Source organism: Bos grunniens, chromosome 11, assembly GCF_055505025.1.
Source record: "Bos grunniens cultivar Pamir isolate PY7600 chromosome 11, Bosgru_T2T1.0, whole genome shotgun sequence".
NCBI lineage: Eukaryota > Metazoa > Chordata > Mammalia > Artiodactyla > Bovidae > Bos > Bos grunniens.
The window spans coordinates 38,647,424-38,665,824 of NC_141175.1; the positions used below are offsets into that span (position 1 = coordinate 38,647,424).

The window sequence follows — 18,401 nt, forward strand, 5'->3', positions numbered from 1 at the left end:
TGCCCTTGGAGTGTTCACGTTATCATCCCAGTTTGATACATTTCTCTTTAAAGGTCAGCTCTGGCAAGGTGGACACCCTAGGTGTGAAAGGTGCCTGTAATCACCGGGTGCATGTTTGCTAAAGGAGGTGGGGAGATTTCCTATCAGTGGAGGCAAATGCAAATTCCTACCTCTCAAAAAGAATTTCTCTGGTCTGAAGGCAGGAGAGACGGGATTTATTAGGATGGAAGTAGACCCACTCTTGTGAAAATGGCTGTTGGTAAATCAGCAGGACCTGGGCCTCTGCTGCTCATATTTCACCTTCATGCAGAGTAGGAGGAGGTGGCCCATCCCTTGAGACACGTTATTTATGTGTAGTGGGAAGTTGTTCTAAATACTAACTTTGTTAGAGTAAGGCACTTTACTGCCATATTGACTGTAGATCCACATGAATATAGATGACATCAGTTAGACAAACTGTTAGCGGGTGTGACTAGCATGTATGAAACCTCTAGACTCTGCAATCAGTTCAGATCATCATAGCCTCAGATATCCAAGGACCATATACCAAAGCATGAGTATTTAAAGCGTTATTTAAAGTAAGAATTCAATATTTGGGGGGACTTCTCTGGTGGCCCAGTGGCAGACTCCATGCTTCCAAAGTAGGGGGCCCAGGTTCAATCCCTGGTCAGGGAACTAGATTCTACACACTGCAACTAAGACCCAGCAGAGCCAAATATTTAACATTTAAAAAAAGAATTCAATATTTCAAACAACTTTAAACATTGCCCCCAGTGTGACAACGGAAGTGTGTGCTTTGTTCAAAAGAAACAGATGTGACGGGAGGGAAGGAAGAGGAATTGTCTGATTGCTTTTAATACAGCAGTTTAGTAAGTCAGAGGAGGGCAGATGGGCTGAAGATGAGTGAGAGGGACAGAAGTATTCTCATAATGGGAGTACATCCAGGCTTGCCTGGTGAAGCTTCTGGCAGGAAAGGAATGAAGATGGACCCACTACATCACACCGTACACAAAAACTACCTCGAAATGGGGCAAAGACCAAAATGTAAGAGTTAAACTATAAAACTCTTAGGGGAAAAACACAGGAGTAAATTCATGATCTTAAGTTAGGCAATGATTTCTTAGATACAATACCAAAGGCTGTATTTGGTATTGACAAAAGAAAAACAGATAAATTAGACTTGATAAAATTCTGAAAATGATACCATCAAGAAACTTAAAAGACAACCTACAGAATGGGAGAAAATTTTGCAAATCACATATATGATAAGGGACTGGTAACAAGAATGTATGTATGTATATATGTGTGTGTGTATCTTACAACTCAGCAACAAAATAATAAATAACCCAATATTAAACAAAGGGTTTGAACAGACATTTCTCAAAAGAAGATATACAAATGGCTAGTAGACAACAAAAAGATACTCAATACCACAAGCTATCAGGAAACTGTAAGTCAAAACCTTAATGAGATACCACTTCATACCCTCCAGGATGGCTAAAACAAAAAAGACAGACAATGAAAAATGTTGGTGAGATGAAGGAAATTGAAGATGATTCAAAGAAATGGAAAGATATTCCATGCTCTTGTATTAAAATAATTAACATTATTAAAATGACCGTACCGCCCAAAACAATCTACAGATTTAATGCAATTCCTATCAAACTACCAAGAACAGTTTTCACAGAAGCATAACAAATAATCCTAAAACTTACATGGAACCATGAAAGACTCTAAATTGCTAAAGCAATGCTGAGGAAAAAGAACAAAGCTAGAAGTATAACCTTTCCAGATTTTACACAATAATACAAAGCTACAATAATCAAAACGGCATAGTACTGGCATGAAAACAGACACATAGATAATGGAACAGAACTGAGGGTCCAGAAATAAATACATATAACTATAGTTAATTAACCTATGACAAAGGAGGCTAGAATATACAATGGAAAGGAGACAGACTCTTCAACAGGCAGCACTGGGAAAACTGGGCAATCACATGTAAAACAATGAGATTTGAACACTCCCTCATGTTAAATTCTGAGAGGAGAACATAGGCAGAATGCTCTTTGATATAAATCATAAAAGTATTTTCTTGGATCAGTCTCCTAAGGCAAAGGAAATAAAAACAATAATAAGTGCTTTTGCACAGCAAAGGAAACCATCAACAAAATGAAAAGACAATCTGTAAATTGGGAAAAATGTTTGTAAATGCTGTGACTGACAAGTTTATATCCAAAGTGTATAAACAGTTCATACAACTCTATATAAAGAACTCAGTCCCATAAAAAAAATAGGCCGAAGACTTGAATAGACGTTTTTCCAAACAAGGCATACAGATGACTAATAGGCACATGAACAGATGCTCAACATTTCTAATTATTAGAGAAATACAAATCAAAACCATAATGAGACATCACTGCACACCTTGTAGAATGACCACCTCACATTTACTATCAAAAAGACAAGTGTTGATGAAGAAGTGGAGAAAGGGAACCCTTGTGCACTGTTGGGGGGATGTAAATTGGTACAGCCACTATGGAAAACAGTATGGAGATTCCTTAAAAATGAGTAATAGGCTCTGGGTGTCTGCTCTCCACAGGACATTGAACTGACTCCTAGGACCATCAAAAAACACCCCTCACTTGAGTGGGGACAGCATGCCACCTTTTACTTGCATCAAGGTAGACTGTAAACTGTGTGTCTTGCCCTCAGAAGAGAACCTCCCATGACCCGTTGCCTGCATATCATTCACTGGCTCTCCAGCTGGTAATGTCTTTGTGACTTGAAGCTTTGCTCAGTCTATCCAAAGAATTCCATGTGAACGCTGACCTCAACAACTACCCACAACTCTGGATAACAACTCTGAATCATTCAAGACTCACTTCCTGGGCTGTCTCCTAGAGAGACATCACAACTTGCAGGCCAAGTTAGCTGTACTGTCATCTTTGCATGAACCTCTGTGTTAGCCTTCTCTACAGAGTATAGTAACTGATCTATTATATTTACATTTCTGTCTCTTTCATTTCGCAGCAAGACCCTCCAAGGCAAGGATCAAGTTTGATTTCCCCAGAGACCTGTGTGTTTAGCTGTCCATGCGAGATCTCCATATGGGTGTCCCTCAAGCATATCACCTTGTCCAAAGCAGAAATCATCTGAAGCATCTGCTCTTAGTATCCACAGAGGACCCAAGCCTCATTCACTGAATCTTGTATATAACAGCACAGTTTCCTATTTACAAGACTATCTCTCCCACTAGACAGTGAGGAACTAAGGGTGGAAGCCATGTGAATTTTCTTAATCTTTGAATCCCTGGAGTCCAGCACATAGCCATATAGGAGCTGTTCTATAAACAGTGACTAAACTGAAAAAAATTAATAATAGAACTACCAGAACTACCACAGGATCTAATGATTCCACTCCTAGGCATTTATCCAAATTAAAAAAAAAACCACTAACTTGAAAAGATATAGGCACCCTCATATTCACTGCAGCATTATTTACAATGGCCAAGACACAGAAATAATCTAAGTGTCCATCAGTGAATGAATGGATAAAGAAAATGTGGTATACATATTTATATATACATACAACAGAATATTATTCAGCCCGTTGTGGTGTCTCTGCCATTTGTGACAACATGGATGAAACTTGAGGGTGATTATGCTAAGTGAAGTAAGTCAGAGAGAGACACACATTGTATAACTTCATTTGCATGTGGAAACTAATAAAAAAAAAAAACCCAAAATAAATAGATACAGACAACAGAGTGGTAGTTACCACAGGTGGAAGGTGAGGGAGTGGTCAAAATGGGTGAAGGTGTCACATGCAGACTTCCAGTTATAAGTTTTGGGGATGTAACATACAGCATGGTGCCTATCATTAGCAATACTGTGCTGTATATTTGAAAGTTATTAAGAGCGTAAATTGTAAAAGCTTTTATCACAAGAAAAAATGTAACTATGTCAGGTGATAGATATTAACTGAACTTGTCATGGTAATCATTTCACAATACACACATATCAAATGACTATGTTGTATGTCTAAAATGAACACAGTGTTAAACGTCAACTATATCTCAATACAAATAAGTGAAAAAAAATTCTAAATTCCTCACTCATAACTTCCAGGCCACACTCTTTATCAATGTACATGAGACTTGGATGAAATCTGCAGTATTGGCTTTGAAACTCACAGGCCAAGCATCTTGTAAGCCTTGACTCACACAGATGAGGGCTCTGTAATCTATGGGGAGGCTGCCCCCAGGGAGAGAGTCTTGTGTGTAGTTCTTGGAAGGAAAGACACATTGAGCCCTTGGGAGGAAATGATTCCAAAGCTGCCATGTCTTACCTGGGTTCTGGTGCCTGTTCTTCTCCTGGCTTCAGTTGTACATCACCAGGTTCATCCACTGAGAAATAAACATCCCTATTACAACCAATCTTTAAACTTGTTAGCTTAACACAGAGCGGGGCAAATGGTTTCCTCTTCCTTTGAAAGATCCCAGTCTAGTCTCATCAACTCTTTCCAGTTAATTCCCACCCAAGCGGGAGGTCTCAGCCCCCTGTTACAACACTGTCATCTGCTACTCCCTGAAGAGCCGGGCACTGAGAGGGACAGCTGAGGTCGACCAGCTGGCTGGGCCAGGAGGCTCTCTCTAAAACTCACTGGGAGTCAGTTTAATGTACAGTGAGCTCAGCAGGTGTTCTTTAGTTCCCTCCTGGATTTATGACTCCCACATAATCCTCTGCTTTATTAAGCTATTGGAAAAAAATAAAATCTGTCTGCCAAGATCCTAAAGCAGCCTTGGCAGCTAGCAATATATAAAGGCAGTAATTAGAGGCAGGGGGGCCGGCAGCTTGGCTGGCCTTTGACAGACTGTTCAATGGCTTCAGGGAGGGAAATGCCCCCTGGACTGGGGTGAGGAGAGGTGGCCAGGGCTGTGTCCTGTCTCTGGGAGGGGAAGGCAACTCACCTCCATTTCTGTCAGGTAGAGTCCTTTTCCATCCTTGGAGAGGTTCTGGAAAGCTTCTAGGGTAGAGAGGAGGGGAGGGATCAGGGCGGGCCTGGGCCCACATGAGAGGAAAGCCAGCGTGTTGATCCTGTGAGAAGCCACAGGCTGCGCTTGGCCTCCTCTCCGCTTCTCTTCCCAGTTAAACTCCACACCCGTGAGACAGCTCAAGGCTCAGCTCTCAAAAAAGCTCCCTGACTGCTCTGCCCACCTCGCCCCTCCCTTCTCTAGCTTCTCTGCACTTCAGACCCTCTATTCTTGGCCATAGAGATGCAGAGGTCTTGTCTTAGGAGGTATTTCAAGGGCAGCGCTCTTGTCCAACTGTGAATTCTCTGGAGCAAGATTATGCCTCTGGCTTCTCCTTTACCCTCCCAGGGCTCTGTTCTCTCTGTCCTGTTAACTGCCTAGTACAGAGGTGTGGGGCTAGAGCTGTGGGGTTTAAGGACCACGTGGTGGGGTGAGGAGGTTGGGGGGGTGTGGAATGATACGAGTGGAGGCCAGACCCCACTTCAACTCAGCCACCACAGCTCCGTTTGCAGCTCTATTGTGGTTTGGGGTTTCATGTGAAATTTCATTTCAAACAAAGGGGTATGCTGCTAAAAAGTGTCCAAAACTCTGGCCTACAAAGCTGGATTTCTGAGGCCTTGGGGGGACCTCCTGCACCCACCAAGACACCATTTGTGAAATCCTTCAGCAGAGATCAAACCATTTACTGCATGACTAAAGACTAGGTTTGAACCGTAAACAATCTGGAGGCGGGGCCATGGTAACTTAACCTTGTTCCTGAGTGAGAGAGGTGCTGAGAAGGGTGAAGAGGAAATAAACGATCTGGGGTGTGGAATGTCCTGGGGAGAAAAGGATGCAGAAGGGAGGCTGGGGTCTCAGGACAGCTACACGGTCACCTAGGCTGATGTTGGCTCTGCCCCTCAGGATGAGGGCTCCTCTGCAGGACTCCAGCCCATCCCGCTACTGAGGCCTTGCCCAGGCCTGGAGCCAGAGTGCATTCCTGGTCCTCTGCTGTGTTCTCTGGTCAGCGTGATGGTCTCTGGGTGACACTTACTTGCCATGGCTTCCAGCCGCATCAGCAAGCAGACCAGGCTGGGGAAGCTGACCCTGCCAGTGCTGTCGCTGTACCGGAGTTTCATGAGGTCCAGCAGCTCGCTGGTGATGGAGATCCCTGCGAGGAAGTCTGGGACACAGTTGGGGAGCTGGTGAGCAGGGAGGAACGGGTGTGGTCCTCCACCTCGGGAGATCAGAAACACCTGTGCGGAGACCACGTGGCCTTTCACCACCATCCCCTCCTCCACCTGGCTCAGCGGCCAGTCCACTCCTCTTCTGTGTACTTTTGACTCTTCAGAATGTTAGCTTCCAGGCCCCAACAGTATTGGGGCTAAACACTCCTGACCCTTGACAATCATCTGATAATTCCTGTGGGGGATGGGAGCTGCCAGGACACGTGAAAAGTTTGCTCCCAGCCCCACCTTGTCAGGCCTCCCTCTGCTGGTGACCCTCTCCAACAGCCCTCCTCGCCTAGTCCTGGACCGTGTGTGGTCTCATATGCGGTTCCTGGAGAAGGGGCTTAGTCCTAGGTTGGTCATCCAGGGATGAGGCTGGTCCTCAGAGCAGCAGGTGGGCAGGACAGAGCTGCCTTGCCCTCTTTGGGTCTTGTGATCTTATGTGTCTAGCTATAAGCTCCAGGGAGGCACCGACCACAGAACCGACAAGGGCGAACTGAAAATCCGGTGGGGGTCTATGCACCCCAGTGAGCTACCAGAACCCTGTAAACCGGACCATCCATCATGGGGACAAGGCTGGTGGCCTTCGGGCCCCACACAGTATAAGACACGTTGGTTTCTCCTGCAGAATTAATAAAATGTGAATACGAAGGCCTTTAGATAGGACATGCCTGCAGCCTGTACATTCTCAAACTGCCCCCGCAAATCACATCAGCTCCATGGCCCTCTTCAGTTACCTGCTGGCCCCTGCAAGCTTTTCAGTTGAATTCCATCTATTTTCTTTCTCCCTTTTATTATTCTGGAGTCATGGGTGAGGTCTCCTTTAAAGGTTTCAACTTCCACTGGCCATTCAGTGGTTCTCAAAGTGTGATCCCCAGACCAGGAGCTTTGGCCTCACTTGGGAACTTGGCAGAGATGCCGGTTCTCAAGCCCCACCCTAGTCCTCCTGAGTCAGTACCTTGGGGTGGGTGGTGAGGCTCAACATCCCCTGCTTCCATAAGCCCCCAGGGGCTTCTTCTCAACCTTAAGTGTGAGAAACACAACCCTCTGCTGTGAAGAATTAAGGGAGGGGAGGGAGTTCCCTGGTGGGCCAGTGGTTAAGAATCCCCCTTCCAATGCAGGGGATGTGGGTTTGATCCCTGGTCGAGGAACTAGGATCCCACATGCTGTGGGGCAACTAAGCCCATTTCCTGCAACTAAGGCTCCATGCAGCCAAATAAACACATTTTTATAAGCAGAAGAGGAAGGAGAAAGGGGGACGTGGGGGGAGGGGCAGGGAGCAGGTGCTCAGGTTTCTACCTGCTCTGCATCCAGGCCAGGAGCCCCAGGAGGGAGACCCATTGAGGCTGCCCTTTCAGCAGTGACCTGCGGGAGTCTGATTTTACATTTCATTAGGGAAGGTGGCAATTTCCTGACTTCACCTTTCTGTGGGCCATTTCCCTGCAGGGACAGTGGGGACAATGATTCTTGCCCTGCGCAGTTCAAGAGCTGTTTAGACAATCAAAGGAGGTGATGTGCGTGCAAGTTATGGCTGAACTCTGACGCACCCTCGCCCTTCGGTGTTATTATCATTCTCTCAGGACTGAAAGCTCTTGCCTCCTTGAAGCAAACAGATACATGTGATCTCACTTAACCCCAGACCCTCTGTGAAGAGAGGGCATCAGCTGGCCTGTGAGTATTTAATCTGGATGGCCTGGATGCTGAGGTGGATGTGTCTTCAAGCAAGTTAGATTTCTGGTAGGGTATCAACCATTCAGGGTCATTTTTCATGGTTAGTGCTGTGCTGGGGAGAGAAGGCAATTAGGAGAGCTGACTGGCAGGTGAGAACTCAGGTGGGGGAGGATGGAGTTGGAGTCTGCAGCCAGGAGGTCCACAGAGGGCGGGCACGCACGCACACACACACACACACACACACACACACACACCAAACACACACGCCCCTGCCACTCCCAATCATCAAAGCTCAAAGGGTTGTCTGCTTTACCTGTGTCCCTTATGGCCTTCCACAAATCCGAGCTGAGGAAAACGCCAGCATTCTTTGGGGAGTTCTGGAAAACACTCTGATATGGAGGAAGAAGCAAGAAACCCGTATGAGCCCCAGTGCCCACGTGGAAGAGGGTGTCCTGGAAGATCTTGTACCCATCCCTGGAGGCTGCTTCACTAAAACATGATGGGCTCAGCTCAGAGGTCGATGGGTGCACAGCTGAGGATGGTGGGGAGGAGGAGGGAGAGGGGGAAGGGGAGGCAGCGTGGGTTCCGCTTGTTAAAGTCCACAGACCTCCTACCTGCCAACTGTAGGGCTGCAGGCCCCTCTCTCAGGCCTGCACCTCCTCCCTCCCAACCTGCTCTCCTTTAGCCTCTACACCCCATAGACTGGGTTCCATCCACCCAGGGCGGCTTGTCACTTTCCAGGGACGTGAAGAGCTCGCTAAAGAGCTTGCCTAGGATGGGCATTAGGAGCACAGACTGCACAACCAAATTGCTGGGTATAAATCCCAGCCTAACTATCTACAGCGGTGTCACCTTGGGCAAGTGACCCGATCTTTCTGGGTCTCAGTCTACCCCCTCTGCAGCACAAGGCCAATATACTACCTACCTTGTAGGTTTGCTGCGAGGAAGAAATGAGCACATCTTATAAAGAGCTAAGGAGAGCACCTTGCACACTAGTGAGGGCAGTGTAGGCAGCACGGAAGGCAGGTGAGAACTGTCTCTGGGACCAGGCGATGCCTCAGGGTGGAGTCCCCTGAACATCTCAATTTTTTTACAGGGCAGTTCTCCATTTGCTGGGGACTTTGCTGCTGCTGCTGCTTCTAAGTCGCCTCAGTTGTGTCCGACTCTGTGCGACCCCCTAGACAGCAGCCCACCAGGCTCCCCCATCCCTGGGATTCTCCAGGCAAGAACACTGGAGTGGGTTGCCATTTCCTTCTCCAATGCATGAAAGTGAAAAGTGAAAGTGAAGTCGCTCAGTCGTGTCTGAGTCTTAGTGACCCCATGGACTGCAGCCTACCAGGCTCCTCCGTCCATGAAGAGTAGTGGAGTGGGGGTGCCATTGCCTTCTCTGGGGACTTTTCTACCTCCCTCTAATTCTCACTCTAACCCTCAGCCTCCTCCCATTTCCCAGGTGAGAACATGGGCTGGTGAGTCACGTGCCCTGATGAGACAGACAAGCACCAGAGGACTGAACCCAGGATGTTCCAGAGCAAAATACCCCCAGCAGGTGCTCAGTCCGGGCTGATTGTGAGAGCCAGTTACAGTGGAAGAGCAGCTTGAGCACTTTTTCCTGGCCTTATTTGGCTTTTGTGAGTTCAGAGTCCTAGATGTTCTCAATTAGGTAGGGACTCAGTGTCATGCACTTGCTCAGTCGTCTGTCCAGCACTTTTAAGCATCTGCTGTGAGCTGGACACTGTGGAGACGCTGGGGAAAAGGATGAACATGAGGGCTCCCTTCCCCGGGAGGACCTGCAGTCTAATGGATGGGCCATCAGTCATTGCTGTGTCCAGGAGGAAACCCAATCACTCCAATCAGAGGTAGGCGATACAAATAAATAGTATTAAACAGGAAGTGTTTGCGTCTTATTGTTGTGAGTTCAAGTGTTGGGAGCTGAGTGGAAACTAACCGGATCTGGAGAGGGGAGGCAAGGCCCCCACGGAGCTTTGGGGTCTGGACCCTCAGGCTGGGTGGGCACCAGGCAGGCTCCCATTGCAGGGAAGGGAAAGTGCGGAGTCTTACATTAGGGTTCAAAGGAGCAGGTGGGATAAGTGAAGGGGCCTCTCCTAGACCCCAAAGTGGAGTCTTAACTCAGAGGGTCTTGGGTACAGCTAGTGAGTTTTGACTTTGTCCTGGGAACAATGGTGAGGCCACACAGAGGCCACAGACCACAACTGTGACTCTGATCTGTTTTCTGGCAGAGGTAGGGTAGGGGAACGAGGTAAACCAGCGGCTTGGGGGATGCTGCAGTGGGCCCACAGAGAAATGGGGAGGGCGGTGCCAGCCGGCAGTTTCAGCTACAGTCCACTGTGACCCTTTCTCCTTTGGCCTCCTAGAGCGGTCCTCAGCCTGCCACCTGACTGAGCATGGCCTTGAGCCATCCAGGGGTGCACGCACATCTCCCCAAGCAAAATGGGGGCTCCCCTTGAGGGTGGGGTGAGGTTCCCCTTCTATCACAGCCCTCAATGCTGGGGCAGAATCAGGCACCCAGTAAATCTGTGCCAACCCAGTTGGAATGAACACTCGTCAAGAGAGAACATGCTGGTACCTGGCAGTGGACGAGACGGCTCCACAGCCTTGAAAACTCCTCCTGGTCAAGTCGCCCGTTCACCTTCAGCTGGTGGGGAGTTAAGAGTCAAGCAGTCTTGCGTGCAGTGAGCAGAGGGGCCTCAGGCATGGAGAGGCTCCATCCGTCACCTAGTAACACAGGCGGTCCAGAGTCACCTGGATGTGACCCCACGCCAGCTGGCTCTGATGCGTCTAAAAGAGACCTGGCTTAGATTCATTTCACAGGAGAAAATGGGCAATTGGAAGAAGGCAGCCCTGAGAAAGGGATGCCAACGTCATTTGCACCCATGGAAAGAGGTTGAACCCCAAACACAGCCTTCACCAGTTGGGGTGGGTCCCCCTTGTAGAGGGGAGTGGGAAGCAGCAGTGTGGGGAGGTGACTGCAACTCCTGAGGTGGGCTGAGAGATGAGCACATGTGCTAAGTGTGCGGCCATGGATGGACCACATTCTGGGTATTAAAGCCGGCCCTGGTCCCTCCACGCTGTGTGCTGTGCTTAGTTGCCGAGTCGTGTCCAACTCTTTGCGACCCCGTGAACTGCAGCCCGCCAGACTCCTCTGTCCATGGGGATTCTTCAGGCAAGAATACTGGAGTGGGTTGCCATACCCTTCTCCAGGGAATCTTCCCAACCTGGGGATCGAACCAAGGTCTCCCACATTTCAGGTGGATTCTTTACCATCTGAGCCACCAGGGAAGCCTGGTCCTTCCTTACCAAGAGTTTAATGAGAACTAATGGAAAGAATGGATCTCTGTGGCACTGGAGGGGAGCTGACGGGTGAGCAGAAGGAAGGGTAGGAAAGACTGGTCTTCTGCGCAGGGGTCCGACATGACCTCCCCTGGGGTTACCTGCCCTAGGCTGCAGGGCTCCTGAGTGCCATTCTGATTTATCTGCAGGGATGAGCAGTGTCTCCGAGTGATTCTATACAACAGTCAAGAGACAGGGCCTGACTGATGAGTTCATCAAGATGGCTCTTGTTCGACAATGCCCAGCTTCATGTCCCCAGTAGAGCCTTGTTAAGAGTGAAAGAGCTGGGGGATCTGTGTCTCCTCAGGGAGACAGTGCATAGCGAGGGGAGAGTTGCAAGGTGACCCCTGAGGGATATGCCCACCAGCGGGGAGATGGAGTGGCAGGGGAGAAATGGCTCCCAGGGGAGTGGAAGTCAGGATGGGAGGCAGAAGATCCTGGGCTTGGGTCCTAGTCCAGCCACTTGTGGCCACAGAACTAGGGCAAGTCACTGCACTGCCCAGCCCAGTCTCATCTGTCAATGCAACAGAATAGTAATAACAGGGTGTAACTGCCATGCAGACCTAGGATTTCCTCCATTAGCTGGATGGACTGTATAGTCCACAAGGTCACAAAGAGTTGGACACGACTGAACGACTTTCACTTTGGTGGTTGTTAACCTTTATTGAACTGGGGGTTTGTTGAGCAAGGGATTTAAATAGTGGTAAGGAGAGGGGTAGAAGTAAAGAAGTTAGGATACTATCCTTTGCTAAGCAGTGAAGAATACGATTAGAACATGGGCTTTGGAAGCTGAAAACTTCAAGTCCAAATCCAGGCACAAATCCTGACTAGCTGTGCGATCTGGGTGAATGACTAAACCTCTCTGAACCCGTTTCTTCCATTGTACCATGGGACAATACTTCTTATATCACAGAGATTCTTGCAAGAACTACAAGGGAAAAAATATCTATCAGTACCATTCTAAGTACCATAGTAAGTGTTGTTGCTATGGTGGTTCTAGAGAGTTAGTGAGTTCGTGCAGAGTCCCCAGAAGCCCAGGCTCTTTGGTGAGCCCTTAGAACCAAGGAAGAAGAGAAAACAGAGTGAAAAAAGATTCTCTACTGTCCCAGTTAGATCCTTGGGGAAGCTGATGGAGCAGACAGGCTCTCAGTGCTGGGAGGCAGTGGGGGGTGGATGGTGACTGCAAAGGATACATCCATCAGAGCCACGAGGCTGCGGCACTCATCCAAGGAGAACGGGTCCCCTGGAGGTCCTGAGCAGAAGAGCAGAAAGGACTGAGAGGTCAGAGAGGGCGGTGTTGGCCTGGCGCGGCCATGGGGATGGGGCCGGGCCAGCAGGTCCTTACCTCTTAGGAATTCCCGGTTGAGAAGGCTCTGAAGCTGCGTAGCATCAATGTCCAGCCCCTGCTCCAAATGAGGAAGGGATGCAGGAATCACATCAGTGCCCAGGAACTGAGGGGCCATGCCCGCCTGACTGTGAAAGCACTGGGGTGTCTGAGCACTTAAGTTCCCATCTCACCTTTGTCATGAAGCCTTTCCTTTTTCTTTTTGGCCACGCGGCGCGACTTGAGATCTCAGTTACCTCACCAGGGATTGAACCCGTGCCCTCAGCAGTGAAAGCATGGAATCCTAACCACCAGGGCTCCAGGGAATTCCCATGAAGCCTTTCCTGATTGCTCCAGGCCATAGCTCCCTCCCTGAACATCTGCAGTGCTGATCACTCCTGACACTTGGTTCCCGGTGAGGGTCACCTTGCATTTCTCTCTGTATTCATTATTGGGCTGAAAGCAGTGTTTGCTTCCTCCCCATCATACCAGGCACTTGGGAGCCCCTCGGGAGAAGTATTGCTGAATGAATCAATTCCGCCCTGCAGGTGTGTGTCCCCATCTGCTTCCAGAAAGATGGGAGTGAGAGAAGACACGGCTACTGTGTGTTGTGTGTGTGTGGTGAGAAGAGACACATGCCAGGAATCCAGGCTAAGAGAAGCTGCTCTCGCTGAGCACATGACTTAGCATTCATCTTCCCAGCCACAGAAGCCAGAAAGGGAGACATCACGGTTTCCCTTGGATGAAAAACAGGAAGCAACAGAGGTTGAGGGGCGAGACACTCTTCCTGGCTTGAACTCCTGAAGGTGTTAACTGCCTTCCCTTTTCTGTTGAGGACCCTGACCAGCTTTAGAGGCAGTGGCTTCCATGATGATTTTATGGAGAAGCAGAGCTGTGCCCCATGCAGGTGTTTCTCACACCCAGCCTGGTAAAAGCGAGGGCATAATGAGATGTCACCACCCTGGGAAAGCTTGTCCCACGGGAGAAGGAGCTGGCGAGAGGGCTCCAGCAGTGGCTCTGCAGAGCACCACGAGGTCAGGGGGGAGAAGACGCCTCCTTGGGGGTCTTCTGGGAACCCACATTTCTGGGGAAGGAGGTCACCTGTCTGACACAGCGAGGGCCCGAGAACTGCCCACCTGTCTTCCCGAGGCCAGCTCAGTGCGTACGGTCACCCATATGGCTTTCTGTTTCCATACTGACATGATGACTAATGGTAAGAGGCCCATCGTGTGGAGCCCTTGGCAGCTGTTTTTCTCCTGACAAGTCAAGGATCTTTATAACAGCTTATTAAACCATTAAGAAAATCCCTTGTGCACATAGGTGGCTTGGCAAGAAGAAGGCTAGTGGTGCCTTCTGAAAGCTGGCCAGCTCCCAGGAGGAAGGGTGCCAATGGCAGTGGGAGGCGGCAGAACGGGAGAAGGGAAGATTTTCAGGGGCATTGCCGACGGCTTGTTAAAAGATTTATACATCTCACCCTCCTATAAGGAGCCCCTCCCTTTCAAAACTACACTTCACCCCAGATGTCACCTAATTGGGGCATCCCGTCTCCCCGGATCAGTTCTGGTGGCATCCAGGGAGAGAGGCCAGTCATCTTCCTCTCTAGCCTGGTAAGGACCTGGGAGAGGCTTTCTTTCCTCTCACCTCTTCATCCCTGTCCTAGGCAGGGCCCCTCATGGCCATGTTGCTAAGTACAGTACCTGCTGAGCGTACTTGTAGAAAATGCTCTGCTGGGACCCATTTTCTGGAAGACTTGCCTGGATGTAAGGAAGAACAGCCAACATCAAATTTCTGGGAAAGGGATCCCCTGTCTGATACAGTGAGGGACCCAGAACCTCCCACTTGGAAATAAGAGGCTTCATCCAGCAACTGGATCAAACCTTAGTGGGGAATAGGAAAATGGAAGCTTGTGGAAGGAAGATGGTTGGGTCCAGCCTGGCCTCTGAAGCCTGGGCTTCTCCCCTCGTCCCTGTCCCCTTGGAGCTGTCACCAGCCCGTTGTGGTATCTCTCACTCACTGGTCAGTGGTGAGGCAGAAAGAAGGAGATAGAAGCTCTTGGGGATGGGCCGTGACCCACTGAAGGCTGCCAACCAAGCCTTGAGGCACACCTACCTGCAGGGTTCTCAGGTTGAGACTGCCATCCAGGTTCCTAGAAAACCAGGGGACAGTGTGACAAGGATGACCAGCTCACTATTCAAAGGAGGCTCATGCTTACATATGGTGGGCACCTCTGGAGGCATTGGGCATCTATGCCAAGGACATGCGTGGAGAGCCCGCAGCACAGCGGGCTGTGAAGTGGGCAGTCAGGAGACAGATGAACATTGTGACCTCATGTCCAGTCTTCAGGACGGGCCTCCCCTGGCCTTCAAATCATTTAGGAAACTGTTCCTTTCACACCCAAATATGGGTGTTTAGTGACCCCCATTGCCAAGATGGCAAGTAAGATTTGTCTTAGGTTCCAACTCTGAGTCATGGCACAGTGACCGCATGGAATGCTGGACTGAGACAGCCTCATCTGCACTCAACTGTGAAGACTGCCATGGCAGCAGCGATACCTGCCTCGGTGCCCCAGCAGCGGGTGTGCTGTTGGTCCCAGTCTTAACTGCCGACTTGGCAGTGATTCCACATTCTGGCCACATTTCAGACAACTACCACGCATGTCATGTACCACCTTCCTGCGCATTACGGACAGCTCTGCTGATTCTTCAATGAGCCCCATCCTCGCCCACTTCCCTGTTTCTCCTCATGCTTTTTTCCTCCGCCAGAGTCCCTTGGACTACAAGAAGGTCAAACCAGTCAATCCTAGAGGAAATCAGCCCTTAATATTCATTGGAAGGACTGATGCTGAATCTGAAGCTCCAATACTTGGCCACTTGATGCAAAGAGCCAACTCATCAGAAAAGACTCCAATGCTGGGAAAGACTGAAAGCAGGAGAAGGGGACGACAGAGGATGAGATGGTTTGATGGCATCACCGACTCAATGGACGTCAATCTGGGCAAACTTTGGAAGATGGGGAAGGACAGCAAAGCCTGGTGTGCTGCAGTCCATGGGGTCGCAAAGAGTCAGACATGATTGAGCAACTGAACAACAGCACTGCCCTCCCCTTTGAAACTCTGAGTTATGTTTTTTCTCAAGGACTAGCTCACATGCCATGCCCCCAAGAAGCCTTCCTCCGGCCCTCTTGCCAGAGATGGGTCCCTCCAGTCTCCCATGTGACCCTGCCTTCCATCAAGCAACATCCCCACCCTCTTTTTTGTCTTGGCATTGGACTTGGCGTTGAGTTTCTCCAGAGTGAGGGCCATGCTGTGTCCCCCACTGACACAGTGCATTGCCGCACAGAATGATATGATGTGTTCTTATAAAATTAAGTAGGATAAAAACGTTTAGAATCCCAGAAGTTCTGTACCTGTCACTGTTTGGCATCTTCAGGAAGATTCGGAGCAAGAATTCAACAGCTTCTCTGCCCTCGGAGACGACCACCACGTAGGTCCCGGGGCTCAGACTGAAGCACTCTGTGAGGTTGCACGTGGTTTCAGACACAATGCCCTTCTCAGCAATTCTGAATTGGGAGAAGAAGGTGGATGGCAATCTGTCTTGGAAGTGCTGGAACTAGAGGAGATGGGATGTTTGGTGAGAAACCCCCTATGTCTATGGGCCCCAGACACTGGGAGAGAACCCCCACCTCCCAGGCCCCTCACTATCCCTCAGAACAGCCCTACAGGCCCTGAAAAGGGAGACACAGTTGCTTACCTGAAGTCTCAAAATGCAATAGAGTTCAGACTGTTATTTAATATAGATGCTAACACTGCAATGAATGCAAGGAAATATGGTACATGGTTTTACCTCATTAAATCTTACAGCATCCTGGGCTTCTGGGTTTATCGCTCTGCTTATATATAAAGACGAATTCCATGAAAACTAGTGAGATTCTTCCAGTCCTAGATTACCTTCAGAGCCCCTCAAGTCCCTTCTCCCTGGGCTCTTTTGCAAAGCGCTCTTGGACCCCTGAAGCACTGTGCAGCTGGGGGCCTTTCACTCCCTCTGGTCCTTCCAGTGAAGTCCTGAAATGCCTTCTCACTGGAGAATAATAGGCCCTGATCATTTTCCTTTTTTTTCAATATTTGCTTAGAGACAAAACAATAAATATAATGCAGTTCCTACTACCGGATGTCACATACCTATTACATAATAAAAACCCTTTACTAAATAAATTTTCCCCAATACAGTTGAGATTGGGATTCCATTTAGAATGATCACGCAGCGTGAAATGACTACTTGTGAGCTCTGCCTTGGGGGGAAACGGAGACGGGAGAGGTTCTCTGCAGGGGCTGGGGACCAGGCTGGGCTGTACGAGGAGACCACGGTGGCTACTGAGCAGCAGGGAGCTCGGCTGAGGCTCCACAGTGGTTCTGCTGACAGCAGCAGCAGCCCCAGTAGGTTTGGAGCCTACCTCGCTTGGGCCTTTCTGGCAAAATCAACGATGAGATCAGTTCTCCAGAGAGTCAGCACTGTTCTGCGTGCGTGCGCGCGCGTGTGTGTGTGTGTGTGTGTGTGTGTACGCACACGCACATGGGAAGGCAGTATGTACAGAGGTGTGTGGGCTTTGAGCCTCCTACAATCACAAGACCTGACCCTGTAATTCCAGGGAAGGGGCTCATGCCTTTTCTTTAATCAAGTCCTCATTTCATTCTCCAGCTGTGAGAACTAGAACCCTGACCTGTTTCTTGCACTTAAGTGCTGCCCTTGAAGTCCTTCCAGAAGTTCTAATTTCATGACTGGTATGCTGAGAACCAGAGTCAGACCCTAAATGCAGCTCTGTGGCTGTGCCGCCACTGTGACAGACAGGCCTTGCTGTCTGCAGTCTGCCTGGGCTTCTGTGTGTCTCCTGCTCAGAGGCTCTTATCCCAGCCTCTGTCTCTCCATCACGGCACCTCTGGGAGGTCTGGAGGAGGGTCCCTGGACCTGCCAGCAGGCTGCAGTCACTACTCATTGACTGTGGCTCCACGCTGCTCCATCTCTTCTCCCTTCCATCCTCGGTCTGGTCACGTGCACCTCCCTTCGGCAATAACAGCACCACAGAGCACACATCTATTTAAGTGGTCTGAGTACCTGTGAGGTTAGGTTTCCCAAACTCTGTATTTCCTTCTCCATCCTTACCCATATTTGGGTCACCTTTCACCCATGCCAAGCCACAATATTTACTGGGGTGGGGGGTGGGGTCGTAGTGGCGGCAGCAGCTAGCAGGAGGGTGGTGGCAGTGATATGGTTGTAAGAAGGGTTGGAGGACATGCCTTGAGCTTGTATTTGCGTTGCATGCATCCTAGTTGTGGTGGGTTTGGGGGCTGAAAAAGAATACAGGAGGCTAAAAATACCCATTAGTCCTGTCTCTCATGTTAGAAGCAATCAGCAGCATCAATCTTATCTATCAGGGGCCAAATGTTGAGGATGTTTTCATGGTTGCAGCCTCTCTGGGACGTCAAGCCAGAGAACAACCCAAGGAATCCAGCTTTAGATGATCACAGCTGAAATATTTCCTGTGTTGTTGACCTGTTTGGAAGTTCTAAGCTTATGTCTGCTGCAGGACATAGCAAGACTGAACTGGCAGCCACCGAACAGCGAGAGACACATGGAGGTCAAGGGTGTTGGAAGAGGCATAGCAGTAACAACAGATGGCAAGGGCGGTGGCCATACCTGATAGTCGACCTGTGGGAAGAGAAGAAAGGCAGGTTCAGGAACCCAAACAAAAACCCAACGGTGAGTAGATCCGAGCAGCCCAGCCCAGGGCTCTGTGTTCCTTTTTCTTGCTCGCCCAGCCT

General features: G+C 49.4%; 1 protein-coding gene and 1 long non-coding RNA gene across 4 annotated transcripts in view; one reads left to right on the forward strand and one right to left on the reverse strand.

The window, feature by feature from the left end:
- The window catches only part of CAPN13 (calpain 13), a 90,344-nt gene that overhangs the window by 2,003 nt on the left and 69,940 nt on the right, over positions 1-18,401 (reverse strand). Inside the window, exons 12-21 of the mRNA XM_086323631.1 lie at positions 15,992-16,194; positions 14,696-14,732; positions 14,284-14,340; positions 12,608-12,665; positions 12,456-12,514; positions 10,499-10,567; positions 8,228-8,303; positions 6,069-6,197; positions 4,973-5,028; positions 4,351-4,408 (exon numbers count right to left, since the gene is read on the reverse strand). Coding sequence (XP_086179757.1) covers positions 4,382-4,408; positions 4,973-5,028; positions 6,069-6,197; positions 8,228-8,303; positions 10,499-10,567; positions 12,456-12,514; positions 12,608-12,665; positions 14,284-14,340; positions 14,696-14,732; positions 15,992-16,194 — 771 coding nt within the window. The 3' untranslated portion in view covers positions 4,351-4,381. The remainder of the gene's footprint in view (positions 1-4,350; positions 4,409-4,972; positions 5,029-6,068; positions 6,198-8,227; positions 8,304-10,498; positions 10,568-12,455; positions 12,515-12,607; positions 12,666-14,283; positions 14,341-14,695; positions 14,733-15,991; positions 16,195-18,401) is intronic.
- LOC147362951 (uncharacterized) lies at positions 7,552-9,800 on the forward strand. Of its 3 annotated transcripts, none has more exons than XR_015135849.1 (3): positions 7,552-7,980; positions 9,011-9,136; positions 9,365-9,800. It is a non-coding gene; the product is annotated as an uncharacterized LOC147362951 (long non-coding RNA). The 3 variants fall into 3 exon arrangements; XR_015135847.1 differs by having other exon boundaries at positions 7,552-8,063; positions 9,365-9,476; XR_015135848.1 differs by having other exon boundaries at positions 7,552-8,063; positions 9,011-9,150; positions 9,365-9,455.